This window comes from Xenopus laevis, chromosome 8L (genome assembly GCF_017654675.1).
Source record: "Xenopus laevis strain J_2021 chromosome 8L, Xenopus_laevis_v10.1, whole genome shotgun sequence".
Lineage (NCBI taxonomy): Eukaryota > Metazoa > Chordata > Amphibia > Anura > Pipidae > Xenopus > Xenopus laevis.
In genome coordinates this window covers 66,471,705-66,494,555 of record NC_054385.1, presented here as the reverse complement: position 1 = coordinate 66,494,555, position 22,851 = coordinate 66,471,705, and the positions used below count along the sequence as shown (strand labels likewise).

The 22,851-nt window shown below is 39.0% G+C and overlaps 1 protein-coding gene across 2 annotated transcripts; it reads right to left on the bottom strand.

The window, feature by feature from the left end:
• Positions 1-1,451: 1,451 nt before the first annotated feature.
• abhd16a.L (abhydrolase domain containing 16A L homeolog) lies at positions 1,452-22,171 on the bottom strand. Of its 2 annotated transcripts, none has more exon segments than NM_001093525.1 (20): positions 1,452-1,797; positions 4,626-4,672; positions 4,758-4,856; positions 5,585-5,661; positions 6,651-6,713; positions 6,789-6,845; positions 7,816-7,879; positions 8,009-8,113; positions 8,227-8,350; positions 10,735-10,784; positions 12,267-12,330; positions 12,556-12,657; positions 12,765-12,879; positions 13,480-13,602; positions 14,372-14,442; positions 17,779-17,864; positions 18,872-18,958; positions 19,980-20,046; positions 20,146-20,202; positions 21,831-22,099. In NM_001093525.1, coding segments are annotated over 20 exon segments (1,719 nt in total). In that variant the 5' UTR covers positions 22,008-22,099; the 3' UTR covers positions 1,452-1,713.
• Between the last annotated feature and the right edge of the window lie 680 nt (positions 22,172-22,851).

Here is a 22,851-nt window from a genome sequence, read left to right as displayed (position 1 = left end):
GGGTTGAATTCTCCATTAAGAATACCCCATAACATACTGTCATTTAGTGTAGAACTGCCATTTGTTATTTTTACCAAAGTGTCTTTGCATTATTCGACTTACTTTACCCAGTTTAGTAATTTATATGTGGAAAGTAGCAGCATCTTACATATAACTTATTGTTTTGCATAATTTGGAACTCACAAGGCAACCATCAGGGTCACAACATTAAAGAGATACTGACACCATAAATTGAACCTTTTTTTTTTACATTTACCATAAAATTGACTTTGCATGCTACTTATAATTTTGCCATAAAGTATTTGCTCAATGCTTTTACATAAACTATCTGACTCCCTGTGATCGCCTATGAGGGAGCTGCCATATTTGTGCAGCAGGAGTCTGTTAGCATTAGAAACTTTAACTGACAGGCTGAGATGGGACAGTCATGTTGGCAAAACAGTCAGGTTTAGAAACTTCAACCAACAGTTACAATTAAACAAACCTCTCTGCAAAAAAAACAAAACAACATGGTAAATTTTAATATATATTCATATTTTAAAAAGTAGGTTTTAGTGTCAGTATCACCTTAGCAAAGACGGACCCATGTGGTACTAAACGTGTTCTATTTACTACAGGAAGTGGATAGCTCAATTTTCTGCTGATCGCGCCGGCCCGGAGTGTCAGGAAATTAAATACAATCACTTGGGAGTGCCTAACTTTTGGCTCCTCCAAGTGTAAAATTACTTTCCTTCTCCTTTAAATTGATTGGAAAGGGGAGATTCTTCCTCTTTGGCCTCCATCCTGACACAGGTTGATTTGTCTGGGGATTTGCAATAAATTAAAGTATCCTATTCCTTATAAGAGGGGTGTCCAACCTTTTGGCTTCTCTGGGCCACATTGGAAAAAGAAAAAATGTCTGGGGCTACACATGAAATACACAAACACTTTAGATTTGTAAAATGAAAGAAAATACACAGAAAAGAACTACAGTACCAGTTGGATAACCAGAAGGAGCTCTACATTGGAATATGGGACACCTGGATATTAAACAGACTTATTATTATTACTAACTGGGCAATGGGCAGAGTCCCTCATCCTCCCTACTCCATAGGTCACCACATTGTTACAACATGGCATAGTAAACCTGCTCCTAACAAGACGACAGACTGAGGTGGTTAATGTGTCTGGACCTAGCACAAAGTGTTATTTCACTTTTGTTTTCTCTGTATTTCAATAAATTTCTTATTTTTCCCCTTTACTTCCTTTCAGCTGGGCCACATTCATATCCATCCAGGGCCACAGGTTGGACACCCCTGCCTTATAACCTCATTTAAGTTTTCTTACCACCATTGTCTAACCAAAACATAAATGTGCTGAAATTATGTTTCTGTCCTGTATCAAAGGTCCCAATGACCCAGAATGCATTCTACCACACAAATAGAGCTCCACCCAAAAGCATCAAGAAGACATTTTGTACATTTTCACATTTTAATAGCCATGACTAGGAACTTAAGATTGTGGTCTCCTCATCACTTGTTAAAGGATTCAGTTTAAAAAAAAAAAAAGTTGAGGTATAAAGTTTTTGGGAAGGCGGCTATGATTCTTCTTCCTCTTCTTCCTTTAAGCTGCCATTTAAAAAGAGCTATGGGGTGGCCGGCACAGTATTAGGGGCAGAAAAATTACAGCAGTCGATGCTAGTAGTGGTAATCTGAACTACCAGAAACACCCGCATTATAACTTCCATGGCATGTGAAAGTAGCTGGCTGGAAGAGGGCTGCAGTGTGTGGCTTCAAAGTTCTTCATATACCTCTGGGCCTGTTGAGAAAAGTAATAAAGAAAAAAAAACATTTAAGGGTATCAACCAATGAAAAATGTACTACGGCCTTGGGAATTGAAGACCACAATAATAAGACACAGCAGCAATGCCTTGAATTGAAGACAAAAAAAGCCCTTAAGTGCAAAGACACAGCTGGGTACTACAGACAAATCAACTAACTATAACAAAGAACATCAACTGAAAAAAAAAGTGTAGACATGGTTGTAAACTAAGGATAAAGCAATGAACTGCTGCAGGTTAAAATGGGTGTGTGAGCAGCTGAAGGCTTATGGGGAAGACGGAGATGTAAAAAGACCATATGGTCTAAAGGTGGCCACAACGAGCAGATCTCTCCCCCTTATATGCCCACCTTGAGGTGGGCAATATCGGGCTGATCTGATCATGGGCCCTAGGGCCCAACGATCGGATCCGCGGGGATTTTTAGTCCCGTCTAATGGACATCTGGCCGACTTTCGGGCAGATATCGAACAAGGAAGCCCGTCGGAGGGCCCCATACACGGGCCAATAAGCTGCCGACTCGGTCTGTCGACAGCTTTTATCGGCCCGTGTATGGCTGCCTAAAGAGACAGGGACATATTGCTGGAGCAACTAAATTACTTAGATATTCCTAAGAAAAACAAAAGTTTGGGGTGCAAAAGCCATAAATGTATCTGTGTGTCTTTTGCACCTAATATACTAGTCATTTATTAAATCCTTTGTTAAACTTCCCCTAACCACTAGAAACTGCAGGCACTGCCACTGACCATACCAGAAATACTAACCTCTCTAGGGATCTCCTGGATGTGAGGAAATATTCCCAACCCATTTCCTTGCTTAAGTTGATGTGCACAGCTCACAGGAGAGAAGCTCATATAGAACTGTCACATATTATGAAGGTTTATGGACAAATTGCCTATTATGCATGCAGTAATATATTGTGCCCTGGAAGCGATATATGCTGATAGTAGGGTAGTAAGATACTGTTCAAGGGCACAAAACTAGGGTTTACAGGTCTGTGCCAAAAATAACTGCACTAACCAGTAAATGAGTATGCAAGCAGAGTAGCACTTAGATGGGTTCTATTTCTAACACGAAGAGGCACATTTATCAAAGTTCGAATTCATGTGAGTTTTTAAAAACTCCCTTCCTTCTCAGTTAAAGGAGAATTCAACCCCCTAATTTGCATCCCCCTTCCCTAAATAGGCCTCCCCCCCTGACCTACCTGGCACCCGGGGCAAATGCCCCTACTTTTGGGCGCCCTAAAATGCCGATCACTACAGGAAGAGGATCGAAGGAGACAAGATGGCTGCTGTGAACTCTGCTGGACAGGACCTGCAAAGGGGGGGGGGGGGTAAGAAGAAAGTTAGGGGCATTTTCCCAGGGTGCCAGGTAGGCCAGGGGGGAGGAGGGAGGGGGGCTATTTAGGGAAGGGGTATGCAAATTAGGGGGTTGAATTCTCCTTTATGAAAACCCTATAACAGACTGTCATTTAGTGTCGAACTGCCATGTTATTTTTACCAAAGTGTCTTTCATTGCATTATTCAACTTACTTTACCCAATTTAGTAAAATTTACTTTGCATGCTTATTATAATTTTGCCATAAAGTATTTGCCCAATAGTTTCATAGTTACATAGTTAAATTGGGTTGAAAAAAGACAAAGTCCGTCAAGTTCAACCCCTCCAAATGAAAACCCAGCATCCATACACACCCCTCCCTACTTTCACATAAATTCTACATACCCATACCTATACTAACTATAGAGCTTAGTATCACAATAGCCTTTGATATTATATCTGTCCAAAAAATCATCCAAGCCATTCTTAAAGGCATTAACTGAATCAGCCATCACAACATCACCCGGCAGTGCATTCCACATCCTCACTGTCCTGACTGTGAAGAACCCCCTACGTTGCTTCAAATGAAAGTTCTTTTCTTCTAGTCTAAAGGGGTGGCCTCTGGTACGGTGATCCACTTTATGGGTAAAAAGGTCCCTTTTACATTACCCATCTCACTCCCTGTGATTGCCTATGAGGGGGCTGGCATATTTGTGCAGCAGGAGTACGTTAGCATTAGAAACTAACTGACAGGCTAAGATGGGACAGTCAGGTTAGCAACTAACAATTACTCACAAAAACAAACAACATGGTAACTTTTAATATACATTCATATTTTAAAAAGTAGGTTTTAGCATCACTATCACTTTAGCAAAGACAGGCCCCTATTAATACGAAGAGGCACATTTATCAAAGTTCGAATTCATACGAGTATTTAAAAACTCCCTATAACTCCCATAAATTGATCTAAATTTATTTTAAAAAAAATCATTTTTTAAACTCAGATGAATGTAATCGACCTGAAAACGCAAATCAAGTTTTCACTTGACTGTCAGGAAGGCTACAAACAACTCAAAATTGATCCCTGGATGTCTCCCACTGACTTAAACAGCAATTGGGCAGGTTGCAAATAGTCCAATTAGTGTTCTTAAAGGGGGCGAATTTGAATTTATTTAAAAACTTGAATTGAATCTGACAGTTTTGACCATAAAAAAACTCAAATTTCAATTCGAGCCTTGATAAATCTTCCACTAAGGCTCGTCACCTATAATAGCAGTTTTATAAGGAGCTATAAGAGCATAGGTTGTTCAGCAAGTAGATGGGCAATTCTAATATCCAATGATAACTCAATCAGTACTTCAAATGTGTTTTTAATGATGGGTATATGGTGTGAATTGGCTATGAAAATGAATCCTTCCTGACTTTTGCATAAGGATGTAAAGTAATTATGGATTTGACAAACTATGAAAAGAGTGCAGAACTTATTACGTACTAGATACAAAGCCAGTTGTCGTCTACCTTCTGAGCTCATCTCCTCACCTAGAAAAACAAATAAATAAATAAACAAACATCTCACTCCTATGTTTTGCCTCGCCTCCCAAACATCCCAGATTGTGAAACTTACCCACACTCCATGGAAAGAGGCCTGTGTGCTCACTTTGATAGGATTGCAAGACAGAAAGACACCAGTCATCTTCTACTCCATAAAGGCTTTGCACTGATGCTGCACAAAGAATATATAAAGGGGTAAGTGATTTTAAAAATGTCTCTTGGCAGAAAGATTTTGACAGCTGCAAGTTAAAATGTAAGTAAGTTATTTAATGGAAAAGTAACTAGCAGCTTCAAGGATTTAATTGTAGAAAAGCTAACCAGTAGCACAGATTGTACTTGAAAATGAAGTATACCCAAGTATAACACAAGTTGTTTTAATTAAGAAAAAAAATAGATTTATTTTTTTTCTTGAGCAAAATCGGGAAACTGAAAATACTCCATGTGGTCAACTTCCTGGTGCTTGCCAGGTAAATAAATTATGAGTGTCCAGCTAATCCTCCATATAATGGACCTGTGTGGTACTTTATTGTAAACCAAAACAGGATTGTCACAATAAAGGGGTGAGGGGAGGTGGTTGTTTATACAGAGCTCAATGTAACAACTGGGCTATTTACAGTGGAATTAGTAAGTGTAAATACAAAACAATTCTCTATTACTACTCTACAATAAGAAAAAAGCTACAACTGATGAATAATTAAAAGAAGCAGAATATATTTTCAACATTCAATGTAATTTGCTTGTGTTGAATGTTGAATAAAAAAAAAAAAAAAGGTTTATATAGACTTTTAATGCTCCTCTAATTCAGTGAATATTTTTAGTAGGACTTGTCTCTGGAAGAAATTAATAAAGGCAAACTATGGAGGAACAAAAAAAGAGAAGAAATAGCATTTTAAATCTGACCTTCCTGCTCAGGTGTAGAACATGCCAGCCACTCCCTTACTACCCTCCTGCCCTCTTCAGTCATTACTTTGGGGTAACTGTGGAAAAGAACATTGAAATATGGGGTAAAGGGTCTGTGGACAAGCAAAAATGTAACTAAACAGTAGCAGGTATGGGACTTGTTATCCAGAATGCTTGAGACCTTCGGGTTTCCGGGTAACGGATCTTTCCGCAATTTGGATCTTCATACCGTAAAGGGATAATGTCATGGGAAAACATGTTTTTTCCAAAACGCATCAATTAATAGTGCTGCTCCAGCAGAATTCTGCATTGAAATCCATTTTTCAAAAGAGCAAACAGAAAAAAATCTTTTGCTCTTTTGGGAAATAGATTTCAGTGCAGAATACTGCTGGAGCAGCACTATTAATTGATGCGTTTTGGAAAAAACATATTTTTCCATGACAGTATCCCTTTAAGACATCATATACACATTAAATAAACTTAATAGGCTAGTTTTGCTTCCAATAAGGATTCATTATATTTTTGTTTGTATCAAGTACAAGCTAACGTTTTAATATTCCAGAGAAAAAGGAAATTTTTAAAAATTTGGATAAAATGGAGTCTATGGGAGACTGTCATTCCGTAATTGAAAGCTTTCTGGGTTTTTGGATAACGGATCCCATACCTGTATAAGGCACTTTATCAAGCCAACATCTACTGAAGGATGCCAGCCATAAATATATATAAAAATATATACCGTCTGTACTAAGGTTACTAGCATCTTGTTATTTTGCACTTGCATTTCTACTTGGAGTCAAAATATCAGAAATTGCATCAGGTTACTGTGTCCCACAGAAAATAAATATTGGTGATACTGTGCATTGCCAGCTGAAAACAAAATTGAACAGTATTTAATGCGACATGTCTGTTGAACAATGAAATGTAAGTTGACGGGTGTCTTAACTTAAACCTGCAGTAGAATTGCAAAGTGCTATGCTTATCACATTGGATCCTGGTTGTATATGCCAGGATCAGATCTAAAGGCTGCAGTTATGCACCCTATACTGTTTAATGGAATGTTCCTCACCGCTGCTGAAGTAGAGTCATGAGCAAATCATTGCCTCTATTTGAGGAGACATCCTCTGGGACTCTGTGGAGCAGAAACCTTATTAGACACTAAAATCAATAACAAATTCAGATTCAATAACCACTTAAATGCACTTACGTTGTTGTGATAATTTCGTCTTTTGTTCTTCTGATTAATAGTACTGGGCCCTGATACCTGGGGCAGGAGATATTACTTATCAGATGCAGTGGAATTGCTGGACAATGGTATAAACAGCCCACAATGATAAAGTATCAAACATTCCAATATCTTCTATCTTGGTATAATGTGTAAGACATGAACAGGATTTAAAAGTGAAAAATATTTAAATTCTGCCACTAGCTATGGGCAGAAAGAAACCTGTAGTTGTACTGCAAAAGTAAATGATAGAGGTCTCTCGGGTCTGCTTCTAATATATTTCCATTTACAGCAATACGGGTACTCGTATAGCATATTGAAGTAAAGTTATTGTTTTTTATTTTGCTATAGATTCAAAGGACAAGAAAAGTGTAAATCACTGGGAGTACCAATATTAATTACCCCTTTATAATTACATGTGCTAACCATAAACCTTGGCCAGTGCTCCTCTTCCCTGAATATTGAACCAGCCTAGGATATATTTCTGCCAGTGCTGTGACTCCATTAACTGAAGGGCTCCTTGCAGTGAACATGCACTTGGTTCTGACATTCAAATGGGACCACTGGGAACTTTCAGAACATGGCAGTGTAGCACAGGCAGAAATATACTATATAACAGCATGCATAAAGCTAGTGTAGGAATCCTTTTGAACATAATCTTTATGTAAGAAAACGGACAGGAAAATTCCCTTCACCTCCCTTTTATACACAATAAGATGGTAAGCATACCAAAGCACCATTGTTCACAATGGTGAATGCTTTAATTAGATGGGAAGCTGTGATGCAATTTTCTGTGTTAAATGGGATAAGTGGGATATCTGGGTTATTCTGTGTCAAACACACATACCAAAGTGGCTTCATCTTTAGTTCATCTAGTGAGGGATAGTCAAGCTCATATATACTGCTGGGTCAACATGCAGGTCAGACTCCTAGCTCTTTCTGTGTCAATGTGCAGGGGAAGTTCAAACTTAATAGTTCCTATCTGCTCCCCAGTGGTATGAAAATGTACCTGCAAAGCTGCTCCGCATTGTTTAGGTTTAAATACTTCCTAACTGTTCTGGTAACCAGACCTCCTGGAAAGTAAAAGATAAGCAGAAAATTATTTGAAAAATATAATGGGATCAAGTAAAGAAGATATAAAAGAAAAGCAAAAAGGAGACACCAAAGAAATTAAACAGAACTATATATTCTCCTATCCTTACTCCAGCTTTCTGGCATCACTTTCAGAGCAAGTGGCACAAGGTCATCAAAGGAAGCATCAAGGATGATAGCACTTATGTCTGGGTAGGACATGACAGCCCAGGTAGCTGTGAAAGACAGGACAGTCCAAAATAAGAGAAGGGGAGGGTAAAAGGTAAATCCAAAACTTACATAACATGTGTTATGCATGTTTATACACTTTGTCTGACCCAACTCACACCTGTAAAGCCCCCAATAGACCAGGCATATACAATGATATCTTGCAGTTGGAATCCCAGGTTGTACAGCGCATACTGGATCGCCACATCCATTGCATTTGCCTCATTCTGTGGAAAAGGTACACCCTGAAGAAAAGGGAAATAATATCATATGAATGTGACATAAGAATCATTCATTGGTGCATAAACAAATAGATTATGGATACATGTAAGCTACCAACTGATATATTGGTGCCTCTGCATTGGTATTTATTACAAGAAAAAAAACCTGCACACATGGCATCTCAAAAAAAAAACAGCCTTAAAACACAGCCTAATCTTATGAAGGCAGGTAGGAAATCCCCTGGTGCCCAATATAATCTGGACAAGGAAACTTCTTTATTTAACTGAAGAATGGTCTCAATTCTGAGGACACTAGACTGTGGCAGAGGCTATTGGTATAGCCAAGAGGGGAGGAGCTCTTCTATGCTAGTGTCCTGCCTCCTATTGGTACAAGCTATAATCCATTGTTCCTTTGTCCCCCAAGGAGATGTGAGAAAAAGAAAAGACAAAATGTTAAACCTCCTCCATCCACTCCACAAGATTCACACCCAAATACTGTAAATGACTTGTTGCTCTACTAGAACAAGCATAAGAACTATTCTTATTCTCTTCAGAATTATAGTTATATGAAAAAGTTAGGGAACCCCTCTCAGCCTGCATAATAATTTACTCCACTTTCAACAAAAAAGATAAGTGGTCTTTCATTTCCCAGGAACATCGGAGTACTGGGGTATATTATCTGAACAAAGATTTTTAGTGAAGCAGTATTCAGTTGTATGAAATTAAATCAAATGTAAAAAACTGGCTGTGCAAAATGTGGGTACCCTTGTAATTTTACTCATTTGAATGCATGTAACTGTTCAATACTGATTACTGGCAACACCAAATTGGTTGGATTAGCTCATTAAGCCTTGAACTTCATAGGCAGGTGTGTCTAATCATGACAAAAGGTATTTAAGGTGGCCAATTGCAAGTTGTGCTTCTGTTTGACTCTCCTCTGAAGAGTGACAGCTCCTCAAAGCAACTCTCAAAAGATCTGAAAATAAAGATTGTTCGGTATCATGGTTTAGGGGGAAGGCTACAAAAAGGCTGTCAGTTTCAACTGTAAGGAATGTAATCAGAAAATGGAAGGCCACATGCACAGTTGCTGTAAAACCCAGGTCTGGCAGGCCAAGAAAAATACAGGAGAAGCATATTCGGAGGATTGTGAGAATGGTTACTGACAACCCGAAGATCACCTCCAAAGACAAGAACATCTTGTGCATCGTTCTACAATTCAGCGCAATTTGCACAAAGAACATCTGTATGGCAGGATGAGTGGCAGGGTGTATGGCACTCACACTACAAACAGTCGCTTGTTGTATGCAAAAGATCATTTAGACAAGCCGCAGTCATTTTGGAACAAAGTGCTTTGGACTGATGAGACAAAAATGTAGTAATTTGGTCATAACAAAAAGAGCTTTGCATGGTGGAAGAAGAACACCGCATTCCAAGAAAAACACCTGCTACCTACTGTCAAATTTGGTGGAGGTTCCATCATGCTGTGGGGCTGTGTGGCTAGTTCAGGGACTGGGGCCCATGGTAAAATCGAGGGTCGGATGAATTCAACCCAATACTAACCAATTCTTCAGGATAATGTTAAAGCATCAGTCACAAAGTTAAAGTTACACAGGGGTTGGATATTCCAAAAGACAATGATCCTAAACACACTTGGAAACCTACAAAGGCATTTATGCAGAGGGAGAAATACAATATTCTAAAATGGCCATCACAGTCCCCCAACTTGAATATCATTGAAAATCTATGGGACAATTTGAAGCTGGCGGTCCATGCTCGGCAGCCATCAAATTTAACTGAACTGGAGAGATTTTGTATGGACGAATGGTCAAAAATACCGCCGTCCAGAATCCAGACACTCATAAAAGGCTATAGGAGGCGTTTGGGGCTGCAAAAGGAGGCGTTGGGGCTGCAAAAGGAGGCTCAACTAAGTATTGATGTAATTTGGGGTGCCCAAATTTATGCACCTGTCTAATTTTGTTATGATGCCTATTGCATATTTTCTGTTAATCCAATAAACTTTATGTCACAGCTGAAATACTACTGTTTCCATAAGGCAATGTTTTATATTAAAAGGAAGTTGCTACTTTGAAAGCTCAGCCAATGATAAACAAAACTCCAAAGAATTAAGAGGGGATCCCAAACTTTTTCATATGACTGTAAGTGTATTTATATAGCATATATGCTACAAGTTGACTCATATTTATACACTGTATTCAGCATGCAACAAACTTGGTAGGAGAGAGGGGCATGCCTAGGGGACCATAATATTCAACTGCTGCTTTCAGACTGCACATAGCAAGGTCTGTATAGAATTGGTTTACTGAGATGTGAGTGCAGTAACCTGACTAACCAACCTGTTCTTTTCTAAATCCAAGTTAGAAATTCACCAAAGCAATAAATAAACTTACTGTACTACCAGCAAATCCAGGATGATTCCAACCAAGGACTGAATAGCCAGCTGCAGAAGAGATAAACCAAGCATTACAAAAAAGGCAGGTGGTGTAGTAACAATTTCTCTAAAAATTCTACCTTACAAAAAGCAACCATACTATAGTTAATTAGCTTTGAATTATTAAAATATAATGCCAACATAAAGTCAGACTAGAGGGTTTCTTTACTCAACCATGATTTTTTTCTAGTGGGGTTTTTATTTTTTCATAATTTATTATACCCCAAAGCTGCAAAAAGTCAAAATCCGAAATCCAACATCTCAAACCTATCCAGGTCATGTTTAAGTCAATTGGAGATTTCCCTTTTACAATTTGAAGATATCTTGGTCTATGCTGGGTTTTCGCTCGATTTTGAGTTTTGTCCCCGACTTTTTCGAGTAATTTTATTGATAAATACGATAAAATCGTGGATGTGAGTTTGGTTGAGCTTGGATTAATATAAATATGAGATAGATTTGAGTTTAAGTAAATAACCCCCTAAGTGTTTTCCATGTGACTGTCAAAAACCAAGTGTTTCAATTCAGTGGATAGCATTTTCCAGTGCAGTGGACTCGCATCTTATAGAAGAATACCGGTACCTATTACAGTGAAACCTCAATTTTACATACCCTGATTTTAAGTTAATATGCAAACTTGTATGTGATTATTTTAAACATTTTGTAAGTACTGTGCTATGCATTTCATCATTACAAATAAAATACATAAGAAAAGTAGCTTGCAAAAAGAAGGGCAGATACAGTACATGAGGAGATTAGTCGCACCATGATTAATCTCCTCCAAATGCTTTCCCAGTGGCTAACATGCAAATCGCTGCTGAGGAAACATACGCAGCACAACTACTTTCCTCGCGAGGAAACTTCAGGCAACTTTGCACCACATACAGTATGTTTCCCCAGTGGCCGATTCACATGTTAGACACTGGAAAAGCAGTTGGAGGAGATTAATTGCAATAACCTCCTCATGTATCATTGCCCTAAACCCAGTTAAATGTGTGCTATAGCAAAATAAAGGTAAGATTTTAAACTTACAGACAAATCCTTTTCTTGTAAGGCTGTGATGACAGTGCAGATAGATAAGAGCAGTCCTTGTGTGTTTAGTCAGGACAAAGCAATCAAAATCTTTACTTCTCCCTCCATGCTCACTGCACCCTTCTCACCATGTGTGAACATGGAGAAAATAATACATGCCTACAAGAAAGAGACTTATCAGTAAGAAAAAAATACCTGCTGTAAGGAGAGGAGAAGCTGGCATACATGTAAGCAATCTTGTGCAGTGTTAGGAACTGCTTTGTCAGATGGAGAAGGTTTGAACTACAAAGTCCTTGCAAGCACAATGATTAGTTTATGATTCTCCCAACATCTGATGAACTATACTTTCCCCTGCTATAGGAGAGGATAACCATTGTATTTCATCTTAAAACCAAAATATTCAGTTTGTATTCTAATCCTGTTAAAAGGAAAGTTGAACATGACTAGAAAATAAGCTCTGACCTTCCAGTGGTGTGGCAACACAGCCGATTTCATAGAATCCAGCATTCCCCTCGCAGCAGATAACCTTATTAAAAAAAAACCAAACATAAAATTGGTAACATAAAAAGGACTTTTGTGACTATAGCAGTTTCGATCATGGCTACTTGACCAGGAAAAAGTAAAGGTGACTAAATGCTGGGAATCACTATTATCAAGCTGGAGATTAAGTGCACTATAGTCTTTAGAGTTGGAGACTGGTAAAAGAGAGAATGAAATATACACTAGGGTATAGGCAAACAGAAACTCTTACCAGCTTAGATCCTTTGTCATTTCCTAAGTGCCTGCGGTCTACAAATATTGCATCTATCTCATTCCCATCACATGCCAGCAGCTTGGCTCGCTTTCCATTATACTAAAAAAAGGGGGATGGAGGAGAAAATATGACCAGTAGACAATGTTATATGGAAAAGGGTAATGTGAGAGACAGCTTCATGGAGCAATGAAGGAAAATAGGCTCACCTCCTCCACTAGCCGTGCCTGTCCTTGCAATAACATGGGCATGAGAGCCTTCTGTAATAGGTATACTGAGCCAGGGTACAACATACGCCTGCCAAATGAGTGAGCTACTGCATAACTGAGAGGAAAGGAGATCATGAATTACTTGACTGAGCCTACCCAATCAAACAAACATCTACAGAAGAGAACCAAGCCAAATCTACAAGTGGAAGCATTTGCACATGTTATTTCAGTCTAAACTGTGTATTCCTTAAATGATGATAAATGCGCATTTGTCACTACAATGTTTCTGAGAGTCATTTCTAAATAAAGTTTCTAAGAATGTATGTCTGCTACGGTTATTACCTTTCCTTCATCTTGCAGTACTGTATAAATTTAACTGAAATATGGTTTTAAGCTGTAGGTGATCACATAAACATGATCTGGTCACAGAGCTTTCTAATTTTTGACAAATTTATTTATATGACAGTTGGCCTATGTGAGTGACCTAATTTGCAGACATCATCTCCCTATGACATCAGTTTGGTTTTAGCCAATCAATGCTGTGCTGGTTACAGTATATCACACAAGTGTCTGATCATCAGCCAGACTGGCTTTCTATCTGTACATGTATATATTAAGATTCAACCCAGAATAAAAACAAGAGTATTATTGCAGTCTTTAGTTATATTGATATATGAATGATTGAAATGTAATTATGTGAAGGGTAAAACTGTACCTGGTAATCTGACAGGGTAACTTCTGGATCCTCTGTAACACATTATTAACAGTGCCACGTGGACGAGGATCTGGCTTAAGCAAAGGAACTCCCCCAAGTGGGCCTGTGCTTTTAAGATCTTTGCTGTAAGAAGGATAGATATACTGTAAATAACATATTAAGATGCCATTAATATGCTCTCTGGATACATTCTGTTGTGCTTGCCCAAATGCAACAAACGTTACAAATGCTGTTACAAAAACCTTAGTCTATAACAGATGTATGCAGCAAGAGATTATGGTCCTCATTTACCAGGGATGCAGTGCTATGTACAAAATGCATGGAAACTCACACACAGTAAAACACCTTAAAGAAAGACGCTGCTCTTATTTTTTGTTGGCCTTTATCTCAGTACACTTCTTGCACTTCTTACTATGAATTTGGTGCAAGGTGCAGCATTCTAAGCTTGTATTTTATACCTGCCATTGACAAGTCAATAAATCCAATCTCAAGACTCTTATTTATTGTACACTAAATAACACATAATTCTACAGTAACTAAATGCCTATAGACTGCCCAAGTGATGACCATAATAAAGAGCATGCAAGACCCAACATTTACAGAAGCATACACACTGCATACGTAGCAAGTCATAGCAAAGACACTAATTAAAACTGTTTTGTGGGGAAAAATGGTGTTTTGCCATAGTTTATTGTGAATTGCCCTCAGCCCTGAAAGCCAGTAAGTGCCATATACACACCCACACACACCCACACACACCCACACCCACACCCACACCCCCCTTTCATTTGATATATATATCTTCCATGCACTGGCATAATAAGCATAGGCATAATAAGCTTACACTTTTTACAAGTTTTAAACACTTTTTACCAAATGACTAAATGCATACCTGCTATTTTCATTCCACTGAAAATCCACTGGCCAGCTGCGAAAGTCAAAATTATAGCTGGAGAGCATTTTCTGTTAATCAAAAGGATGCAAGTAGTGGTTACTGCTATGTTTGCAGACTATGAATTCAGTATTTATATCAAAATAGCCACTAAGCAGTGTTAACAGACAGCCTTCTATAACACGGATCAGGAAAAACATGTAAAATTCAGAGTTTTAAAAAAATCTTGGGAACTTGGGACATGGGCAGTTTAGGCTATTTTAATTTAAAGGAGAATAAAAGTCACTTTCCCGATACCCTTTGCTTTGTTCCTATTAGCAGAGCAACTTCCCAGGGTTGTTCTCAGCCAAGCACCCTAGTTCCATTCTTTTCCTGCTTTTTCTTAGCGCAGGTGCTCATGTGCAGTAGAGTTGAAATTTAACAAAAAAGCCCATTTTTTCATGCTACAGCACATTTCATTTCAGGGATTGACCAAAAAGCAGAAAGAGGGTCGCTCCATGATGCTCTTTTCGAACAACCCTGGGTCGGTGCAGTGTTCTGCTAACAGGAGCACCGGCCTTGGGTATTAGGCAAGTGATTCGATTTACTGGGGCTATCTAACATTTGCCAGCCCCCCCCCCCCCAATGACTGATCCTTTCCTTCTCCCATAAGATCATATAAAACGGATAGAAATCGATTGTACACTTTGCAAGGCTTACATAGCAGACCACTGGGGTGTGAATCTCACTGTTGGTAGTCTTGCTTGTATATTCCCATATATTTCAGTGGCTGCCATCTTTTCTCTGTCAACTTTCATAGTTGTGTTTTACGGTGTTCCAGTTACTGGGAAGCAGTGAAACAGATCTCTTTCTCTGGTCTTTTAGAACATTTCTCTGAGATCAAATGATTGAACTGGGTGGGCACAGATTCCTGTTGTCTTTTCATTATTTTGATGCATACTATATTTTCACATTTTCCTGCCAGAATCTGCTTAGTACAGGGGAGTATCACTTGGTACATGGTATAAAAAAATACTGCAAGTGTCTTTAGAAAGCCAGGCTGAATTTAAAATGATGAGGTTTAATCAAGAAATTCAGTACAATGTATTTCAGATATGAGGATCCTTCATAGGGACTTGTAATCTGTGCTACTCAAGCAGAATCATTTTTGTCTTTGTTTAAATCAATCAAAAGGCGGGGCTATGGTTAGGGATTCTATAAGCTGTGCAAATATTTGTAACTATTTGTATGTATTTGCTGGAGACCAGATAAAAATAACAGTTCAGTTGATTCTAAAAAAATTGTGGTCAATCATTTCAGCAATCTGGTTGCTATGGCTCAAATTACCCTAACAACCATGCATTTAATTAATAAGAGACTGGCATTTGTATAGGAGAGACCTGAATAGAAAGAGGAGTAATAAAAAGTAGAAAAGAAAACAATACATTTGTACGCTTACAGAGCATTTGTTTTTAGATGGGGTCAGCGACCCCCCATTTGAAATCTGAAGTCAGAAGAAAGCAAATAATTAAAAAAGTATAAAAAATAAATAATAAAAAAACAATTGAAAAGTTGCTTAGAATTGGCCATTCTAGAACACACTAAAAGTTAACTTAAATGTGAACCATCCCTTTAATAAATAGTGGTTTTTACTCTATGAGGGGTGTGCCCTCCAATTGTTTCTCTTTTGGTCTTGGACAATCACAATTTGAGGAGATCTCCATGGGTGCGGGCGCACCTGAATCCTCCTTGGTATACTTAGTGAAGGGAACAAGGTCAAGTCTAAACTGATTTATTTAACATTATGTAATTTGTATACCCTTTTATTGGACAGAATCACAAAACAAATGAGCAGGCCACAGTGAATTGTGATTTCCTTGCCCTTTAAAGGGAAATATACCCAATAAGTTCTTCCATTAGTAAAACATTAGAGCAACCAATCCCTGAGGACTAGGATACCAACAATAAAGAAACTGTGTCACAAAAAAAATACATTTGTATCAGAAACATTTAGATATAATTCATGTACACAAAGCTACTGGCCAAAAGTGCATACACTAGCACATCTGTAGGAAGCTTTAGCTTGGTTTTGGTAAGGTTGTTATTGTCAAGATTTATGGCCTCTCATCTTGTATAGAAATAGATGTTACATTTTTCAAATATGGCCACAGCCCAAAAACTAAGACAAGATTGCTGAAAGATCATGTTTAAAAATATGTCTGAGATAATGCTATTGTAAAAGTAATCTGTTATGAGCAATAACATTTTCTAAAGGTGAAGTAAGTATCCCGAATCCAGGATCTGGTCTTTTTCAGCAGGATTCGACTGAATCCAAAAAAATCACATGACTTTTCATCACACAAACAAGGAAGTAACAAATATTTTAACCGTGCACTGATTTGGTTCGGTATTTGGCCGAATCTTTCACAAAGGATTCGACCAAATCTTAAAGGGGACCCGTCACCCAAAAAAATTATTCAAAATTTTATCAAATTAGTCAACCAAAATGAATTTTTATTACACTATATAAATTATCTGAATCTTGTTTCCATCAGCCTGGGAATTCATAATTATAGCAAGCAGGCAGGAGCCATTTTGTGGACACTGTTATTAAAGATAAGCCTTGCATCACCTCAGAATCTTGTTTGCACCATAATGGGGGGGTCTGATGTCCATTCCCATGCAGTGGCTACACAATTATATGGTAAAGAGAACGGGGAATGTGTGGAGAGCGGTGACATCTAGGAAGTGCTGAATGGAAAGTGAAAGTAATTTTTCTGCCCCGCCTCTATGCCGAAGGCCTTATGTTGTCAATAAAAGGATTTTTTGCAGCAAAGTTCTGCGTCTACCTGGTCTGTTCCACCAACTATATTTTCAATTGATTGCTAGTACCAAGGCCCGGGTACAGTAACTGACCATAAAGGTTATAAAAATTGATGGGAGAAATACCACATCCAGTGGAAACAAAGAAGCTTCCATCTATGCCTAAGGCATAGAGGTGGGGCAGACAATATTTGATTGACAGATTAGATATTTAAATGAGCTTACAACAGCTATGAATACTTAAATAAAAAATAGAAATTGGATTTCATGTTTAATTTGAAAAGGACTTCCATTATACAGATGTTTATGTCTGCATGACAGGTCCACTTTAAAATAGTGGATTCTGTGCATCCATAGATGTAAGCAAAAAGCCAAAAGAGTAATCAGCCATACATGTGATTAGACATACACACTCAAACAAGATATTTGTGTAAACACTGCTAACCCATCGTGCACACCATAACACTTATGTGTCATATGTTTAGACAAACACAGCACCTAAAACATGAATATTGCACATGGACTTGCATGGCTTACAGACAGTACGAGGCAGAAGCACCTATGCTAAGCAACATGGACATGCACCAATAGTTCTAGTTCCTTACTTTGTTCTCTGGGTTGTTCTCTATCTTCGTTCTCTCTAAAATGTAAATAAACTGAATATAATGAGGGTTGCTCCATCTGCCAAGACCTGCAGGGAAAGACAGTACAATGTCAAGAATAAATCTATTTCTACAAAAGTATAGGTAAATGAGGGCACACCAATCAGTAAAGTATTTGGCAGTATATGATAAGAGGTACAGGAAACCAAAAGTTACCCCCCCATATAGTAACAAGATACACACTATGCAATATGTTAGGTTTGCACACTCAAAAAAAAACTTTTTTCAATCAGAGGTGGATACACCTGCAAAAAAAATGAGAATGGCCCCAACGTTTAAGCACAATGGCCTTTGTCAATGGGGATTATCAATTGTGCCAAAACATTAAGGCCATTCTCATTTTTTGCAGGTGTATCTGCTCCTTGTTGTCTTTTTTTGCCTTGTATATACAATTGGGTGGTATGTATACATGTTCAACATTATGTAACTTGATGCTTTTGATAAAATATTGCCATTTTAATTGTACATAAAAAGATTATTTTGTGATACCACCTCTGTTTGAAAAAAAATTTGAGTGTGCAAAGCTAACATATTGCATAAAACTTTTTCTACATTAGATTATAACGGGAACAATATAAACGCAACCACATCATCTACCTTTCGCCCACCTGACCAAATAATAAACCACAGGGGTATATCCCCATTTGTAAGTGCATTCGTGTGCCGGTTTGGTGCACTTGGCCATGTGAGAACACCATGCTGAATCAGACCACATATGTGAATGAGCAGATCACAGCTGAACAGCAATGTGCCACTGAACTTGCACACTTACATAAAGAGGTCATCAGACTATGGTCCAGTGATATAATTTACTAAAAATAATGAACGTTAGGCTTCAACAAGAACTGATGGTTTGAAATGAAGTTGCCAAACCACATCAATCTATTTATGACTAGAATCATACGTGTCCTTTAAATCATTCTACAGGAGGAACTGAAATAGCTATGCAGTTTCCATAATACACAGCATTCTTATGCAACAGAAAGGACATGTGGCTCTTTTTTTTGATCATGCTTTGTCCTATAGTTTTCCTTACCTCTCAAGCACATCACCCCTGCCAACAGTAACACAAATGTCAGACCATATTGTCCTAGGGGAACCAGTCGGGATATGTTCAGATAACCTGAAACCCAGAGAGATGATTTGTGTAAAGGGACATAAATGTAAATTGGCTTTTTTTAAACATAAAAATGTTAAACAATATTCTACATGCGTGCATGCTATGTTTTTCCAGAAGACTGGAAGCACAAGAGAGGGAGACAAAAGAGTTTGGCAAGAAAGCAGTAATAACAGAAAAACAGAAAATGGGTGCATAGTCAATGTAAGAGTGGACTGAATAATAATGACAATATTGTGACAGCCATACAAACATGCACAGACAGTTTTAGATTTCTGTAAATGTGTGAATGCAGGGTCTCTAAGTTAAATGGTGAAAATGTTGTATTGTTTCTACATTCCAGTTTTGCTGGTAATGGCACAGAGGCTGATTTGGGGCCCTTTAAATACAGCATTTTGAATTAGACATGCACCGAATCCAGGATTCGGCCGAATCGTTCTGCCCGGCCGAACCGAATCCTAATTTGCATATGCAAATTAGGGGTGGGGAGGGAAATCACGTGACTTTTTGTCACAAAACAAGGAAGCAAAAAATGTTATCCCCTTCCCACCACAAATTTGCATATGCAAATTAGAATTCAGATTCAGTTCTGTATTCGGCCGAATCTTTCGCAAAGGATTCGGGGGTTCAGCCGAATCCAAAATAGTGGATTCGGGGCATCCCTATTTTTAATCAGCCTAATCACTGTGTTAAAGTACTTAAAAACAACAACTCACAAACAAATACTGCAATCATCTGCAAAGCATTTCTACCAGTGCTTTTGAGGTGAAAATTGTTTGAAAAAAATCAGATGTGCATTATTTCAACCAACAATCTTTTGACAAATGCCACCATAACCAATTGTCAGGTATTTGCAACGTTTGTCTATGGTGGGAGTTTACATTAGCTCCAATATTTTGGGCGACAAACTTCAAGCACCTGAAAACAGCCTCACAATGTAGGTCTGTATAAAAATATATGGAATAAAGAATACAAAACAAACTATTATTAAACAGTTTATTGACTGCATATTGATCAGATGCCATACCTTTTCTGTACATATAGCAGATAGCAAGAGGGGATGAATAATAGGAAATGGTCCACAAGACTGAAACCTAATGGGGATAGAAAAAACCCAACATACTATTATTATCATGTAAATCTATCCAGTTTTATCAATGAACGACTGTAGCAATAGGAACTGCTATACGTACCCAAGCTAAAATGCTATCTGTGTGTTTCTCCAGTGCTCTTGGCTGATAAAAAGACTCCTTCAAATAATAAAACATTGGTAAGTATAAAGGACAAAATGCTGATTACAGTTATATCACCCCTACTTTACTCTTAATTATGACAATTCAGCCATGCACAATGTTTATTAAATAACAACAATTAAGGGTCAGATTTGAACACAACCAGCCAATGCAAACATTCAGCCCTAATGTAATGTTTACTCCAGATTGCCAGTTATTTAATGTATTCAGAAATAAAATGACTCAAAGGCCATTTATTGTGCATGTATTTACTATCCTCTTTAGAGGTAAATATTGTACAGGTAAAACAGAGTACTTGTAATGTAGTACAGTAGACTTGGTAATTGCTCTAAACTACATGCAAACAGACATTCTTCCAGTATGTAACCTTGTATTTTAAACTGGCTGTGGCGGCTTTGCAAGGTACAAATCGGTTCCTAACTGCTCTCCTTCCCAAGGATCTCAGGAGCTCTCAAAATTCAAAATGCTCGGGGGATTGCAAATAAAATTCATTATGTATCTTTAAAAACATGAAAATGGATTGCAAAAAGCTAGAGTACCACATCACTACCCCTTAAGGGGGGCAGCTGCACAGTTTGGAAACCTGAGAAAACTTGAGAATAAATATACTTCAGCAGCACAGAATGAAGATATGGTATAAGCCTCTGTGCCTAGGAGAGTTGAAAAGTAATTTCCAGTGCCACTATATAGTTTTGTTGCATACGAGACGTGTGTAAAGCTGGCCATAGAAGCAAAGATCCGATCGTACGAATCATCGTACGATCGGACTTTCCCATCTCCCGACCCGCCACTAACCATTCAGATCAAAGTCTTACCAGTCAAATTAGTTAAAGAACAGATCAGCAATGTTCTGCCCCTGACAGCAATCGTACGATATCTATGTCCAACCAAAGCTGGTGACAGTCTCCCACTGAAAATCGTACGATCGGCAAAACACGCAGAGATATTATCGGCAGCCGACAGAAATTTTCTAACCTGTCCGATTGACCAAACGACCGATCTCCGCCGGACGAAAAATGTCGGGACTCTCCACACACGGTTCGAAAATCGTACAAATCCTCGATTCGTACGATCAGATCTTTGCGTCTATGGCCAGCTTAAGTCTTGACTCTCAGGAAGTGGAACAATGCGCTTACTATTATTATACATAAACATGCATAGCCTGAGGCCCTCCAACTGGATACACTAAATGTGTAGGGTCCATTCAAAGTAAAAGTGTCATGGAGCGAGACAAGGACTGGCTAATAAGTTGTAATGTGGAAGTCACAGTGCAGTTTACAGTGGATGATATATAACTGGCCTTTCTCTGTACAATCACAGGACTCATTGTCTCATGTACAGACAGGGCCAATGCCATTTCATCTCCCCAGGCCAGAGCTCTAAACCTAGAGTAGAAGCTCTTCAGGGCAGGGTTAATAATCTTTACTATGGGACTATTAGTTCTACAAAAGAAGAGTCAACATGGACCCCTGCCACAATCTGACACTCACCGCGCACCGTAGACTATATACAGGGTACTACTACTACTACTGAGCTATAAAGGCTGATTGTTCGCTAACGGCGGGCGCCATATGGATTTGCACATACAGTGTGTACCCAGATAAGAAACACACATATTCCCCCACCCAGGAGACTGCGGGCTCTTCCTCCTCCTGGCCTCGTCCTCTAATCGCCGCTGTCCTTCCGTTTTGCCGATACACTCTGTAGAGCCGTGGGCCCTTCACACACAGATACATCAACGCCATTCCCCTTATGCATCTCCGAATTATACCATCCCCCACCGGCCCGCCAGCAGCCGCCATTCCCAATGGTATCAAATCGTTTTTCGGATTCCCTCAAGCCCTTAGCAGCTCACGTTATGAGAGCCACCGGCAGGAGAATGAATCTGTTGTGCTACCAGGCGCTCGTCCAATCAGGTGACAAGAAGTCAGTGAGACGGAAAATTCCCGCGACATATGGGCGGAGCTGATCTAACGAGGAAGGAAAGCCGATTCGATAAATGACATGCCAAGGTGTGTCCTCGAGGAGGCGGGGTTCCATTAGCGTTGCTAAGCGATATAACCACACTAGGAAGCGATTTAACCATACTAGGAAGCAATCTGAAGCGCAGCTCGTTGTTATATCTTGGCCCATATTCAGTTAATTTAGGGCAGAGACACGCTGCTATTTCGGAAAATTAGTCGCCCTGCCCTTTTTCGTGCGACTAATAATCTCCCAGAACTGCCTTCATGCCGGTTAGAATGTAAATCGCCGGGATGGCACTTGGAACGCTTCATTTTCCGAAGTTGCCTTAAGAGGCAGTAAGGCTTTTTGGGGAGATTAGACCCCCCCAAAGAAGATGCAATTAGTAGCGGTTAAATCTCCCTGAATCTTCCCGTGTGTCTCTGCCCTCAATCGCCGTCAGGATGGCACTCGAAGCGTTTCGCTTTCCGAAGTCACCCAAAGTTTCATCATCAGGCAACTTCGGGCAACCTCAGAAAACGAAGAGCCTTGAGTGCCATCCCGCCGGCGACTTAGATTCTAGCCGGCGGGAAGACTTTTCGGGGAGATTAGTCGCCCGAAGGAAAGCCGATTAGTCGCCGGGCGACTAAATCTCCCCGAATCTTCCAATGTGTCTCTGCCCTTAGCGTCAGCTGGGTTAAGCCT